General features: G+C 39.1%; 1 protein-coding gene across 1 annotated transcript in view; it reads left to right on the forward strand.

Annotated features, from left to right (window-relative positions):
- The window catches only part of LOC139463866 (uncharacterized), a 43,769-nt gene extending 27,428 nt beyond the window's left edge, over positions 1–16,341 (forward strand). Inside the window, exons 37-56 of the mRNA XM_071245263.1 lie at positions 99–356; positions 1,226–1,492; positions 2,274–2,540; positions 2,708–2,974; positions 3,400–3,666; positions 3,805–3,914; positions 4,759–4,823; positions 5,395–5,561; positions 5,722–5,821; positions 6,223–6,239; positions 6,607–6,716; positions 7,252–7,316; positions 7,703–7,869; positions 8,410–8,506; positions 8,897–8,913; positions 9,119–9,254; positions 10,097–10,326; positions 11,435–11,517; positions 11,968–12,018; positions 13,637–16,341. Of these exons, the coding sequence (XP_071101364.1) occupies positions 99–356; positions 1,226–1,492; positions 2,274–2,540; positions 2,708–2,974; positions 3,400–3,666; positions 3,805–3,914; positions 4,759–4,823; positions 5,395–5,561; positions 5,722–5,821; positions 6,223–6,239; positions 6,607–6,716; positions 7,252–7,316; positions 7,703–7,869; positions 8,410–8,506; positions 8,897–8,913; positions 9,119–9,254; positions 10,097–10,326; positions 11,435–11,517; positions 11,968–12,018; positions 13,637–13,651 (2,756 nt within the window). The 3' untranslated portion in view covers positions 13,652–16,341. The remainder of the gene's footprint in view (positions 1–98; positions 357–1,225; positions 1,493–2,273; positions 2,541–2,707; positions 2,975–3,399; positions 3,667–3,804; positions 3,915–4,758; positions 4,824–5,394; positions 5,562–5,721; positions 5,822–6,222; positions 6,240–6,606; positions 6,717–7,251; positions 7,317–7,702; positions 7,870–8,409; positions 8,507–8,896; positions 8,914–9,118; positions 9,255–10,096; positions 10,327–11,434; positions 11,518–11,967; positions 12,019–13,636) is intronic.
- The last annotated feature ends 304 nt before the right edge of the window (positions 16,342–16,645 follow it).

Here is a 16,645-nt window from a genome sequence, read left to right on the forward strand (position 1 = left end):
GACCACCGTGTTTGATAGGTCGTACTATGGCCTCACCAGCATCATTAATAAAGAAGACATCAAACTCCACATGCAGTATAACTTTCTATCCTCTCCAGCATGCCCTGAAGGAAAGTATGGATCCAACTGTGCTCAAAACTGCAGCTGTGACGCCACAAACACCATCAGCTGTAACGCAACTGACGGCAGCTGTAGCTGTAGGACTGGATGGAATGGAACGACGTGCACGGAGGACGTACCAGAATGTACCGACACTCCCAATATCTGCGGCACCAACGGCGTGTGTAACGAGAGGAACGGTTCCTATTCCTGCACTTGCCAACCAGGATACATCAGAGCTGGAGATGCATGTAGTCGTAAGTACTATAGTAAATAACTGCATAAAGATTGCCATGAACTATAATGAAAATATTTTTTCATATTATTTAATTTATTTTCTATTTACATGGCAAAACAGGAACAGATTAATTGTCAGCTCATACGATATATGCAAAACTAAGTACGTTTTAAAAACACTCTCAATTGTATCTTAGGCTTTCAATAAAGCATGGTTCATAACATCACTTCCTGAAATTGTTTTGTACGGGTAAATACCGATATAAGCAATTTGTTGGAACAAAAAAATATGCTTGAATAATCACTTATCAATATCGACCCAACCGTTCTTGTTTTATAGTAAACTTACTAGGTGGTTATAAAAGAAGACATTGGATATGTTTTAGATGGGCAATAAAACCTATCCATACGCCCTCTCTTTTCCCAAAATGCGTCAAAGTTCATATCATGGTATTGGAATTTTAATGTACGGACCTCTTGGTATTTTCTTTGATGTATGGAACTTGTACTTTCATTATTGCCGCTCCCGTTTTTAAAAGTACTTTGTTGTCATTGATGGCCACGTGCTTGTAAATACAACGTTCCTAATCCAATTGTGAATGAGTGAATACCGATAATATAGTGCTATCCCACTGAGATATCACACCGCAGTTAAACAATATACCACACTCATACACAGTATACTACTCCGAGCCGACTGGTACTTGTTTTAGCCCCTGAATTCCAAGCGCAAGGCAGAGTAATAACAAGTACCATTTCTAACGTCTTTTGGTATGCCGCTCTCTGGGCAGACGCTCTACCACTAGACCACGGAGGAGGTGTAATTAAAATAAAAATGTTATAAGCCTATGGTGTTACATGTATATATATGGTTACGACAATTTTTCAGAATGCACTTCGACAACATTTGGGGTAAACTGTGCAAGTCAATGCACGTGTACTTTCGCCAACACAGCGTCCTGTAACTCGGTCAATGGATCATGCACGTGCAACACAGGCTGGAATGGCACCAACTGTGAGACTAACGTCGATGAGTGCTCAGCCGACCCACCTGTCTGTAGCGGCGCTAATGAGACGTGTCGAGACACTTCTGGCAGCTTTGTGTGTGACTGTGAAGCGGGGTTCCAGAAATCGCCCGACAATACTCAATGTATTGGTAAGTGTAACGATAGAGTTATAGAAATTGTTTAATGCCAGGGTCATCAGCAGCTCACAGCAACCAGTTGATAATCTGCCAGGAGGCTTGTGGTTCAGACACTACACACAACGGTGGATAATGATTTTTAGATTTGTTGGCGCCATGCCAGTGCTCATGGGTTTTACTAAAGTGGTAAACGTCAGAGACCTGCATCGCTTAGGGCTTTCCTCCCACATTAAGTTGACACGCTGTGATATAACTGAAACACGTCTCAAAGCGTGTTTATCACAGCTCACTCACCTACTCTTCTCATGGTTGTTAGATACTTTAGATAAAGGTTTTCAATTTGGTGAAGCATCTTTTTTTGAGTTTACACATGCCTAGTTTGTATATATAGTTCATTTGATGTGTTGGTTAAGTGTCGGAACAAACGATTGGTCTATTTAGTATTCAGATATTTTAACTTGTATTAATTATACGACTTGATCCAAACTTTGATTTTTCATTTTGTTCAAAACTTTCATGAACTTGATATTTGACATAATGAAGTACCTCTCTTCATATAAAGAGCGGCGAAAGTGACCTTTAAGTATCTTTATGTATTTCACATGTGAGTGGGCGAGTTGGCTTTCTTTGAATAGTCTATGTTGCAAAGTGTCAGCTTAATATAGTTGGGAAGCTCCAATTGACCTCGATATGAGATAATAACCACTTTGAAGAGCGAAGGTCATAATCAGGTTAACATAACGTGTGAAAGTCTTCAGCCAGGTAGCATCTTGCAAGTATATAATTATTTCAGGGTGCCAATCTCCGACCTATGGTACAGACTGTTCAAGCACATGCACCTGTATGTCCGCAAACACAGCGTCCTGTAACCCTGTCAATGGATCCTGCACGTGCAATACAGGCTGGACCGGCACCAACTGTGAGACAAACGTCGACGAGTGTTTAGCCACCCCATCTGTCTGTACCGGAACTCAAGAGGTGTGTCGCGACACAAACGGTAGCTATGTGTGCGACTGTAATCCTGGGTTCGGGAGACCAACAAGTGATGCTGCTTGTGCTGGTGAGTGCTATAAGTGACATCGTCTAATACCGTATCTCTAATTATGTAAGACAAGGACTTTTTACAGTTTGGAAATGATAACTCTAAGATTTCAAACCAATCCCAATATCAAGATGTTTGGAAAAAGATAAGAATTCGAAAAGTACAATATATTTGTTTTGATTCAGCATGCAATTCGACAAGTTATGGCACCAACTGTGAAAACGCATGCACATGCATATCCGGGAACTCAGTGTCCTGCAACTCGGTCAATGGATCCTGCACGTGCAATACAGGCTGGACCGGCATCAACTGTGAGACTAACGTCGACGAGTGTTTAGCCACCCCATCTGCCTGTACCGGAACTCAAGAGGTGTGTCGCGACACAAACGGTAGCTTTGTGTGCGACTGTAATCCTGGGTTCGGGAGACCAACAAGTGATGCTGCTTGTGCTGGTGAGTGCTATAAGTGACATCGTCAATTACCGTAGCTCTAATTATGTAAGACAGGGACTTTTTTCTCACTCCTAAACTGAGATTGATTACTCATCGTTAGTGATTCAAAACGTCATCACCGGAGAATAATCAGTCTCGAATTTCTGCCGAAACAGTTGGTGCGTGAAAGATTAAAAGTGATGAAAATTATCTGAATGGGTCAGTGAAAACGAGCGCTGACACAAGGTAGTCTCGAAAAAGGAAACTCAAGCATGTCGTGCTCTTCCAGTAACCTTTGCAACTCACACATTGTTGTTAAATACGTAATCGCCAGTGAGAACAGAGGTGTACAAACTCCATGTTAAACTCATGGTATCACTCTCAAACCAATCTCTACTTTAAGATTACGATTGGAACACTTCAAATATACTATTGTTTCATTTCAGCATGCAATTCAACAAGCTATGGCACAAACTGTGAAAACGCATGTACATGCATATCCGGGAACTCAGTGTCCTGCAACTCGGTCAATGGATCCTGCACGTGTACTTCTGCCTGGAACGGCACCAACTGTGAGACTAACGTCAACGAGTGTTTAGCCACCCCATCTGTCTGTACCGGAACTCAAGAGGTGTGTCTTGACGAGACCGGCGGCTATAGGTGTGACTGTAATCCTGGGTTCGGGAGGGCATCAGCAAGCTCACCGTGTGTTTGTAAGTACATGTAATTGTGCCCTTAGCCTTAAACATTAATCCCATGGTTCTTTGAAAGTTTATTATGACCTCGCCAAAGGCAAAGAGCATCTGTGCCAATAAAGTGATAACTAATTATACATTTTCCGTGTATTTCAGCTGTTCAAGGGTACAGCACAATTATTATACTGAACGTAAACTACAATGCCGTGATTAACAACCCATCGTCGGCTGCATACACCAAGCTGCAAGAAGACATTAGAAAAGCGGTATGTTCGAGAAATTTGCGAAAGTCAATGACATAAAGTTACTTGATTGTAACGACAGACCACTTTGGGGCCAAGCGTTTCATATATTCTAGGAGGTGGGTGTATGGCTGTTGTTTGTGAGAAAAGAAACTTGTTCCAAAAATACTGGAAAATATTAGAGTGTCCTTAGCCCGCCCCAAAGAAAATTTTAAGAAATCCTTTACTGGGCATGGTTGATGTTCTTCGCGAACACCTGGTGCCATCACCTTTTAGTGGTGATTGATAAGCACATGCTTATGGTGTAGTCGTAATCGTGCAATGGACTCTGCTTTTAGTGGATAGTTTTATAATTATGTAAATGGTTCTTGTCGCTTTTATTTACGAGAGTGTGTTGAGTGATCAAAGTAAATTAATTCGACTATTTTGTTCTGAAAGAATATTGCGTGTTAGTAGCACTGACTGAAACATTTACCACCACTAACATCCACCCATCACTCCAACGCCCCACCGAATAGTATTAAATGGTCCGTCGGTCTCTTAGTCATATTGTTCCGCCCTCTGCTATATCCATTGACAAGGGTGTATTGTCCTTTAAATGTTCATAAAAACAATGTATCAAAGTCCAAGGGTTCCTCAAAATAAGTTGGCTTTATCGGAAAACTTTATAACATGAACACTACTATATTTCCTACTCTCGAAAGATTAGAACTGGTTCTAATAACCAGCATCATCTCCAGTTGACGCCCTTCGCCTTTCGTTGTGCCTTAACAGAGTTCACACTCGTGGGATATTATTGCGATTTTATTCATTTTCAAATGGATGCATTAAGTTTATTGTCTGTACTGATTGTAATACATTGTTTCAGATTGACGCTATCATCAAAGCTGTGTCCGGAACCGCTCATATAATTAGCGTTGTTGGAACATTGAGGTATGTCTGACTTCAGCTCAGTTGACATTATAGACTGGGTGTATGGGTGTCGATTCTAACACGAACATATGTAAATAATAAGGTATGGTTATAACACATCTTATTAGTGTTAGTGAACCTTTGAGAATGTTTCAATTGCTGTAGACACATCAGCGGTATCCAGGGCAACTGGTAAACTACAATCCGCATCACTTCGAGTATGAGTATTCCCTCCAAAACCAAGGTGACTTGCCGCCATGTACTGTCCAAAGATGCGTTAAAACATCTCCCTAACGCATTCACTATGAACGGAGGAACAAATTTATTAACGTATGTATATGACAGTGTGAGTAAAATACGTTTAGGCCGCAATCACCAACATTCAAACCCTGACCAGACAAAAAAAAAGTTTTTTTAAATATATTTTTTTTAATTTTGTGTTTTATATTTTGTTCAAATATGACCTAAATATGATCGTTGGGGGGGGGGGGGGGGGGGGGGGGGGGGGGGTTAGCAATATAAAAGAAGCAAGCCATAAGTGTGGGTTAGTCATTGAATGTCGTTCCAACTAATTATGCGTGTTTGGTTACAGCACGGGTAGCACTAAGGTTCCTGTTGTTCTGAATATCGACAAGACCAAAACAACCAACTACGATGGCCTCCTGGCTGCGTCGTTGGAGAGATTGGCGGAAATCGGTTCGATCGATATCAATGGCACCGCCGTTCCCATCAGCAAAATCACTTTCGGCAACAAAGAAAGTGAGAACAAGTTTCAATGTTCATGTTTCCAAGTTTGGTCCATGGTTATCAATTAAAAAATGTCCAAAGAAGTTTTATTGATTTATTGAGTTTGCAAGAACCTGTTGTTTACGTATGTGGTAGAATTCTTTGATAAAGGTTTTGTCGTGTTTTGTTTCAGTCACTGCGGGACAAAGTGTCTGTGACGTGTACCACTTTATACGCAGCCTTTCAAATGACGAACATTGTGTACTGGGTAGTAATGGCGTTCCTGTCGCAACGTACGTAAATGAACACGACCTTTGAATTAATCATCTTGCCATTTCGTATAAATATTTAATTTCATGCTTTACTTAAGCATCGACTTAAATTTGTAATTTTTAATTCATATTTATATAGCGGATGTACACGAAGCGTGCACAACGGCTTTTACGTTCATTAATATACAAGCGTAAAACATATTGAAGTAAATTCATGTGAAGATGGATTGGTCGTGTTAAAAATGCATGTCTTTGACAATAGTAAAGAACTGGTTTTTTTACATTACAATCCGTTGTCATGAAGCCATGAAATGATTTATGGTATCATTTCAAGTATATATACGCATTATAATTTACTATAATTTTAATTTCGTTGTTATTAATAGAAACGTTAAACCTGATATATTTTGTTTTCTTTTCAGGAGGCTTCCAGTGAATTGTAAGTCAAAAAATGATTATATATGGCATACTTACCAAATAAATTTAATACTTCAAGTAAATCATATACAGCAATTATTAACAATCAACAGAATATACTACTACCCCACTCTAGCATAGATTTACGATAGTCTTAGCGCTGTGATGTGACTCGGGACTCCCACGTGCAATGTTTTACACATGCATGTCGTGATGCATTGGGAGCCTCGTGATTAAAGCGTTTGCTCGTCACGCCGAAGACCCGGGTTCGATTCCCGACATGGGTACAATGTGTGAAGCCCCTTTCTGGTGTCCCCCGCCGTGATATTGCTGGAATATTACTAAAAGCGTAAAATCAAACTCGCTCACTCACTCGTGATGTGTTCCAGCCACACAAGGATACAACACGATTGTCACACTGGACGCCAACAGAGACACCATCATAGCCAACACGACCATCGCTCCTTACTTCAAGCTCCAACAAGACATCGGAAACGGGGTACGTTGCTTGTCAAAATGATGCGCGATGCAATACTAACTGTCGCGTACTTTTATGGATCGGATACTCATGCTCAGTGACTTGGTTGATAGCTTGGTCTTGTGCCACAACGACGTGGATCATTGCACAAAAAACTGAACACTGGACTGCCTAATCCAGACTGGATTGTTTACACCTCGTAGATCGATGCTCATGATGTCTATCGCTGGATTGTCTGGTCAAGACTTGATTACTTGATCGACGTCGTATGACAGGAATATTGCTGAATTCCGCGTTAGGCATAAAAAAAACACTTACTTTTTTAAATGAAAATTGTGACTGGTGCCACAGATAAAGCAGGACACTCTTACCCTTTTCGCGAACACCTTGCGTCATAACTGATGTTCAGTAATCCATTCAGGTAATTTTCGTCTCTATTTCGCCTTTTACGCTCAATGGAATCTGTATCTGAGTTCAAATCAATTATTTTTGTTTGTACAGTAAAGCCATCGTAACTCGAAACGATTTGCACTCATTTTTGTAACTTTATTTCCAGATTGACTCCGTCATACGTGTTGTGTCCCCCGATACACACGTGAGCACCCTGGTTGGAAACCTGAGGTACGTTCTTTCGGCAACTGTACAATTGAAACCGGTTGGACGGAACTCGGATGTGTCGAATCCCCGGTTGTGTCGAACTCAGAATATGTATTACCATACTGAACACACATCATGTTCAATACACGCCTCGATATATAGCAAATGAAAAAAGATTGATCTACGATAACAATGCGATTGTGTTTCTGAGATTGCAAAAGTCCCCTATACATGATTTGATGGGGATGGTATGGTAGGGATGTGGATGAAGCGGTCGCCCAATTCGGTTCTCAGTCTGTTTCTCGCTGTGCCCCTCTCCCATCATTTTCACTGTAAAACTGCTACCTACTGTTGTGCTGTCCTATCTATCCACATATGTTTAGATTAACTGATTCATTTTACTATTTCAGCAAAGGCAGCGTCATAGCGCCCGTATCTCTTCGAGTCGACGTCTCCAAGACGGACAACTTTGACGGCGTATTGGCAGCGATGCTGGAGAAACTGGCTGAGGTCGGCAAGATCACCATTGATGGTATCGTCGTCGCAATCACTAAACTCGTCTACAACAACATAGAAAGTGAGTAGAAGTCATTGAATACAAAGCTCCATTTGTAAAATGTGTTAAAATTGTCATAAATATTAACATAAATTTACTTTGAGTATTGTCAATGAGACAAACACAATCATGATATCCTTATAAAATTACAGTTAATGGACAATGGTGTCTTTTTGGAAGTTGGGAGTTAAAGAAAATTAATATTACCCAACATATATTTACCTGTTTGTGGTGGTATTTGCTGGTAGCTTCATAGGCTTACGTTCGATTCCCCATTTTGGTAAGAGCAGTGGGGTAGCCAAGCTTTTGCTCGTCAAAGAGAAGACCTGGGTTCGAGTCTCTACTTTGGTACAATGTGTGAAGCACATTTGTGGTCTCCCCCGCCATGATACTTGCTCGAATATTGCAAAAGAGCAATAAAACCATACCCACACACTCACCATGTAGGTAAAATTTGTGTCTCTCGACGTCATATGGCTTACATATTCCTTAAAGCAGCGTGACACCACACTCACTAACTCAGTGCTATTCAAAACGTATCACGGCTGTTGTTTGTTTCAGTCACCAAGGGCCAAAGTGTGTGCGATGTATACAAGCTGTTACGAAAATTAGCCAGCAACGAGTACTGTGAGCTGAACAATGGCATACCTGTCACAAGGTAAGGAAACTATTTCTTGTGATACTGTGATAAGTATTTATATATTGAATATCAGTTCAAAGAAAAAACTCTGACCAACTATTTAATGATGTTATATATGTATAAATGCAAACATGTACATTAGCTTTACAGTACCATAATATATAAAACGCCAAAGAATAGAGGTCTCAATTATCCGCCGAAACAAACTCCAATGGGCGTACAAGTAAAAATAGCGGTGAAAAGTATTTGACTATAAAAAATGCAAAAGGCTAACAAATTATGAAATAAAGCGTTCAATTTATTGGTACCAAAGTAGTATGATCAGTTTAATTCATTTCAATGTAATATTCGTCATTTTCTTACATATTTGTAATGCATAGTTCATTTGATTTAATTTCTTTCTTTCAGGAAACTCCCAGAAGATTGTAAGTTGAATATTCAATATTATTAAAAACAATTACGAGAAAAAAGACATATCGTATTATGAAATGAATACATGTAACGATTGTGAATAGATAAGCAAATGACTCCTTGAATAGTTTGCAAGAATATTTGATTTGATTCGCCCTAACCTATTGGCAATGTCATCTGTATGTTTCAATGATATTCATATATTCAATATATGTCCAGCTGTCAACATCCCTCTTGCGATTGGTCTGTCCGTGCCCCTGTTCATCATCCTCGTCCTCATCATCGCTGGACTCGTCTATCTCTGCTGCCTGCGGAATAGGAAGATGGCTCCGCGTAGGCCGCCGTCGGATGAGCGGTATGTTGTATTAGTTGTTGTAGTGATAGCAGCATCACATGTACAGTTGTATGCAGTAGTAGGATACAGAGGTAGCATGTCCATAGGTAGTGGTATTATTAAAAAGGAGGGGTGGAAATTGTAGAAATAGTAGTAGTAGTAATAGCAGGATAAAGAAGTAGTATGTTTATGTAGTCGTGGTGGTATTATGAATAAGTAGTGGTGGAAATAATAATAATAGTAGTAGTAGTAGTAGTAGTAGTAGTAGTAGTAGTAGTAGTATAAATAGTAGTTGTAGTTGTAGCAGAATAAAGAAGTAGTATGTTTATTTAGCAGTGGGGGTACAATAAAATAGTAGTAGTGGAAGTAGTAGTAGTAGTAGTAGTAGTGGTGGGGTAGTATTACTAAATAGTTATAGCAAAAATACAATAATAGTAACTGTAGTAGTAGGAATAGTAGTACTAATAAGTAGTAGTAGAAGTAGCAACATAGTGGTAGTAGTTGTAGTAGTAGTAGTGATAGTAGCTTAGCAGTATATGGTAGTAGCTTATTGTATCAGCGGGGCGGTGGTGGGGCGATATGGCTAAAAGCGACGTAAAACCACACTCATTCACTATTGTGTGAGCCACCGTAATAGTAGTCGTGGTGGAAGTAGTGGTGGTAGTTGTTGTAGCCGCAGTAGTAATAGTAGCAGCAGTTGAAGTAGGAGTAGGATTACATGTATATAGTTGTAGAAGTGGTAGTAGTAATAACTGTAGTAGAAGTAGTAGTAGTAGTAGAAGTAGTAGTAGTAGTAGTAGCAGCAGTAGTAAATGTTGTGTATCGTTTTAATATTATTTACATATAACGCACACATTTTCCAGTGACGATGACGCCTTCCGAAGTGCTTTCGTGGGTAACGTACCAACCAAGGGTGACTTCGGTGCTGCTCGCTACATGATGTACTCCCCCCACACACTCTCAGAGACCGCGTCCCAGGTGAGCGACGGCTCTGTCAAAAACGGCCGTCGTCCCAAGAACGTCGGAACACGTGACTTCTACGACACACCATGGGTGAACGAACGTTACCAAGGCCTCACAGAAACATCAAGACGTGAGTGGTGATCTCTCCGCCTTAACCCTTTATTCTTTTTCCCCGTGTTTAAGTCCTAGTCCACTCCTTGTTATTCTGCCTTTGTTTATCTTCCCTCATCCTTGTTCTTTTACCCCAGCATTATTTTAAAACTTATATTTCAATCATTCTTGTTCTTTAAACCTCACCCTCAAACTTAGATATTAAATCAATCTCCATCCTTATTGTCAGACCAATCCGGTTCTTTGTGGTAATGTAGCTCCAATTTGTCTTGTTCTTTTTACCAAACCCTTTGTTAAACCTGCTTTTAGTCCTTCTTTTCTCTAAACTCGTTATGTTTCTTTTAGTATGTGAACGAGATCTCCTTACAACTCTATGTAAATTTCTATGCCTAGCTTTAAAAGTAATGTACATACCATACGGTTAAATACAAAATCTTCGATGTTCGATGTGTAGCAAGTATATAAATTAATGAACATTTATATACTGGATCAAACGTATCCACCCTTCTTCTTAGTTAAATAAAAGCGACAAAAACATTTTCATAATAATATGAAATTTCATGTCCACTGTATGATTCCGACTATATCATAAACACGTGTTCATGGATCACTATCAAACTAGCAAACTGGCTTAAGTTAACCCGACAATGTGTACTTCTTGTTCCCCTTTTCCATATTCAAAAGAAATTAAAGCTAAAAGTATAATGTACTATTCTGACTATACCATGAACATATGTTAGACCTTTCCCCATTCCTTCAAGCTCTTTAAATCTGGTCCAAAACGAAGTGGGGGCAGGGATGGCCCAGTCGCCTAAGGCGCTGCGATTCGCCGTACAGGGTGTCGTCCCTTGGGCACGCAAGAAACCTATGATTGTTGGTTCGAATCCCGGTTCGCCCCCATTATGTTTCTAGGTTTGTCAGCACCTTACCCGTCCTCGTGGGTTTCACCGAAGTGGTAAAAGTCTGAGACCTGCATCACTTCGGGCTTTCCTCCCACATAAAGCCGTGATATATCTGGAATACTGTTAAAAGCGGCGTTAAACCCAACTCACTCACTCACTCCCACCAATGATAACTATTTTAAAAATAAAATTACATGGACCTTATGCATTCTATTTCAATTTTAGATCCTGGAGCACGAGGAGAGCCAGCATCTAATTTCTCTTGGGAAAATCTATTTTCTACACTTGACCCTCACAGAAACAGACAGGTGAGTTGAGCATTTAAATTATTCCCAAGGAATTAATGATTTTAAGAAGTATATGCATTATGCCTCAAACCAAGTGATGCTCGAATTGATATCTTAAGATAGTAAATAGCCAGGTAAGTAAGTAAAACACTGAAATTGTAAAACAATTGTACCACAATTGTATCAAATATTAAGTAACTCGCTTCTGTAAAAGACTGTGCCTAAGGGATTTATAATATACAGTTTAAAACAACACATCAATTCACTTTGGTGCCAGCTTGGAAGAGCCCTCCCACCCTGTATATATGTATATATATATAGACCCCAATCCCACCCCACACAAAATTGCCTGGATTGCAGGGTGTCCGTGCTACAATGATATTCTGAGACATTGAACGTAGATTACATGTGTGTAGGTGTGCAATGTTACAATACTGTTCAATACCAATGCAACCCACTTTCTCCTTTCAGTTCGAAGTCCCGAGACCACAAGTCCACTCATCCCCTACCAAGGCGTACAGGGTAAGTTCTCACTGAGTATGGCATTACCTCAACAGCACAATTTGTATGGTATAGTTTTTTTTACACCGCCTCCGTGGTCTAGTGTTAGAGCGTCCGCCCGGCCGCGTCATACCAAAAGACATTAAAAAGATAGTACTTTGTTACCCTGTCTGGTGCTCGGCATTAAGGGGCTAAAACAAGGACTGGTCGGCTCGGAGTCAGTATACTGTGTCTGAGTAGGGTATTCATGTTAAACTGCGGCATGGTATCTCAGTTGGATAGCACTATAAATCGGCATCAGTCCGGACTAGTACAAGCAGCCACACACACACACACGTATATATAAGTGGAATAATCTTGGATGCGACGTTAAACTCAATTTCACCTTCACCACCTTGTATAGTTTACACTCAGGAATGCCATTACTTGTGTCCACAATGTAAATATATGTTGTCTAATCGGGTAAAGAATATATTAATGTCGCAGTTTGATTTGACGTTTGTGTTGATCAGGCAGATGACCCAACCACACGAATACATTAAAGCCCTCCTTTGTTGATGAGCTCAAACATCTTAACAATTCAAAATATCCAGCATATTCGAATAGTCCGCAGTTATTTAAAAGTGCATGGTATCATTATGAACTGCCAAGTAAAAGAAAGTATTGACCATGTTTGATGGCGGCTAAAGGTGAAACGACAAGAAATGGTTATTCGATTGTGATGTATTTGATACGGGTGTCATAATGTGTTTTGGGGACTGTTTACAACCTAGTAACATTTTGACAATATTTGTAATGCTTTGGTCAAAACCAATTTTCAAGTGTATACGTTCGTTTGCCCGCCAGGACAGTATTATGGAGTAATAAGTATAATATATTAGATAACTGAGCCATTTGATTGTATCCTTCAATGGTACTTTGTGTTCATTAACTGTGCATGTACATCAGCTGAAATGCAATATTCTATATAACACACGTATATCGACAATGAAAAAGCATGTTATCAATAAGAAAGGAAATGGGGGAATTGTTTTTGGATTGTGCTTGATATTCATAATATTTATTCAATTATAGAGAGGAGAGAAGACCAAAGTCGTTAATATGTTGCTTTAAGTTATAATACACGGGACCACATCCGGGGTCTAGTGGTAGAGTATCCGCCCTGAGAGCGGAAGGTCCGACGTTCGATCCCCGGCCGCGTTATACCCAAAGACGTTACAAGATGGTACTTATTGTTACACTGTTTGGCGCTCATCATTTAGGGGCTAAAACAAGGACTGGTCGACTCGGATTCAGTGTACTGTGTCTGAGTGGGATATTCAGCACTATAAATCGGTATCAGTTCGGAATAGTACAAGCACACACACACACACACACACACACACACACACACACACACACACACACACACACACACACACACACACACACACACACACACACACACACACACACAACACACACAACACACACACACACGTCGCTATATAAGTGCAATTATCTTGGACGCGACGTTAAACCCAATTTCACATCATCACACCTAGATATAATACACGTGACAAGTAATTCATCATCAAAAGTGCCTTCAAGTGTCATTTATTGTAACTCATTAAAATGTATTTTCTTTATTTGTTTCCAGGATTCTCTGGCATAAAGAACGGTGATGGATTCGCTAATTTATTATTTTGAGGTCAGTGTGTGCTTTTGACTCTCCTCGTGAAGGGCAAGCCTGCAATATTGTGTGCTGGAACACAGACTCGGGGATCTTTCCAAAGGATTACGTTTCTGTGCAATGTGTTCCTATCTCGTGGTCTACCTCCGGAATTACTAAATTGAACATGGATACATTTGACATCAGTAACCCTGACTGTGTAGAGACACATGGACAATGGATACTACAAAAAAAATACACACCTGGGATTGTACAGTTGGTTTTATGTGCATGTATTCTCCACTATGAAGGTGATGTAAAAATTGTTTACGTTAATCTCTTAATATTAGTACATCCAAATATATCGACATATTGTATAGGGCGTTTGTTTTCTTTGTGGGCCACACTTTTGTGATTCTTTACAAAAGAACTTTTTGTTAATTACAGGTCAAATCGATTTAATATTGTCTTCTATAATATTGAAGGTATTAGTATTAGTTATAAGGTTTTCATTCAAAGAACAATGCAATCAAAAGTGCATATTATATTACATAGTACAGTAAACTACGGTTATAACGAACTCAAAGGGACTACTAATTTTAGTTCGTTATAACCGTAGTTCGTTATAAGCATATATACAGCATAAATTCAGCAAATAGTCGGGGCCAAAAAAGGAAGTTCGTTATAAGCGTATTCGTTATAACCGTAGTTTACTGTACATACATATTGCTGTTTCATTTTCAATAAAATGGTTCTTTTAAATCTAAAATAGCGTGGCCTCGACACCGATATTTTAGCGTTAAAGACGCGTTGTCTATATTATCCTGTAAAGATATATGAAATAATGCACTATTGGGTATAAATGTCATGTGTGGTGTCACGATCATGTTATTTTGGCGTTTCTGGACGCGCAAGAATTACGTTAACCGATCGGTACTATCGTTTTGCTATTTGGTTGGGACAACTGTGTAATGAGTGTTTCCAGCTGACAATTTCCTTTTGTAATAATCATTGATCCTTTTAAATCCAAGACAAATATTCTTCTATTGTGTAGAATCAATTCACCGTCTTCAGAGAAGAACCCTTATTATATTTTTTCCCAGAATATGTTAAAAGGGTGCATAAAAACGTCAACATTTTTCCAAATATTTTTCCCCAGAATATGTTAAAAGGGTGCATAAAAATGTCAGAATTTTTCCAAAAAATGTGCCGTCATTTCAAGCATATTGTTTAGTTGTTGTTTTTGTTAGAATTTTTAATGCTGTTACAACTTTAGATTGTGTAGTGAGCTGTGTTTTTCATGTTGATTATTGTATCCCGTATGGATTCATACCCGTTTTGGACAAATAAAATTACGACATGAATTATGTGTACGGTCATTTAATCCCATATTGTGGAGTTCATTTCTGAAGAATATCTTTCATCAATATGTCACTGGGGATATACAACCATTAACCTTTTTTTAGGTGCGCTTTTTTAGCCAACAAAGAGCTATGTAATTACTAATACCTTTCGTTCGAATTGAATCTTTCGCAAACCCTTTCGTAAGAAATATATTTCGTTCGTTACATATCGATTTTTCGATGAAAGCCCATTGACTTTTGGTCAAGTAAGAAGAGGTAAGACAAGATTTCATATAATAAAGTACAAATTTAACTACATGATTCCAGTATTTCGAAATATAGCATAACAATTCAATATTGATAAGTGGAGCCAAAAGTCTTATAACACAATAATCTAGAATTTCACAAATATATCAGACATATAAATATCGAGAACATTAGATGTTATTTCACTTATATTTTTTCGTCCAGATTTGAGCTGATGCAACGTCTTTTTGGGGTGTGTGGTGTGGGGTGGTGCTCTACCTGTGTAAAATATGTTAAAATTCACTATTACTAACTGATGACGACTAGAATAATGCCATTATGACATATAGTTTACGTAACTTTACAATCGCAAAGTCGATGGGCATGATCAGTGGTGATGTATGATTGCAGCTGTTTTAGTCTCACTAAATACCCTGAATCTGATCCCCATTTACTGTACAGCAGTCTTAAAGGGATAGAAGCTTAAATAACTGCGTTGCTTCACTTTAGGGACCGAACACTTCATAATCATGGGATTGGTGGGGTGCTTGGATTTTTTAAGAGAGTAATCAGTTTCGAATATCTGCCGAAATACATTTAATAAAGTATAAAAGTGATGAAAATTACATGGATCACTGGAAATCATTGATGAAAAAGGGTAAACATTTCAAGCTCCACCTGTAGCACTCACCACTCAGACAGTTTTTATCAAAAAGTAAGTGTTTGTTTGGTTTTTGCCCAAACAGGAAAAGACAACATACCTTTTCAGTTAGCACTTCAAGATATGCAATGAATATTTAAATTTTGATTCCCACCACCTCCAAAGTGTCAGATGATTAGTCCCTACTTCCTACTATGATGCATAAAAAAACAGCAAAACCCTTTAAAAATCGTGTGTTTCCTGTCCCAAATTAAACGAAAATCTCATTGAATTTCATCCAAACTGCTTTGACATATGGTTTGGCGCTAAGACACTTCAACTTCATTTGCAATTATAATTTGGCTCTGCTCTGGAATAATAATACTTTTAGACATTTTTCATATCAATAAAGAAGTTGTTTTTGTGATTTAAACATGTCCGAAATAAAACCTGTTGCACACGGACCGTTTCTTATGTTATACTATGATCATAAACAATCTTATGCTGATGGGGACTTTGTCGAACCGTTGTGCAAACGCTGGGTACATTTCGATATTTCTAGATGTATCCAGAGTAGTATGTATAACTGTTTCCACTGCTTTCCAACCTTGGTTTCTGTGGCGATACCTTCAGTCCCTAACGTCACTTTGTGGAAGAGGTTCATCCAAAGCCTTCCGGCTAGATGATCAGACAAAGCGCAGATTGTCTTTTTCAGGTGGACATAACATTTCACCAAGTCCAGCAGCTATTATGCTATATTATTAATGC

Source organism: Haliotis cracherodii, unplaced genomic scaffold (genome assembly GCF_022045235.1).
Source record: "Haliotis cracherodii isolate W230 unplaced genomic scaffold, xgHalCrac1.p SCAF_16, whole genome shotgun sequence".
NCBI classification, from domain to species: Eukaryota; Metazoa; Mollusca; class Gastropoda; order Lepetellida; family Haliotidae; genus Haliotis; species Haliotis cracherodii.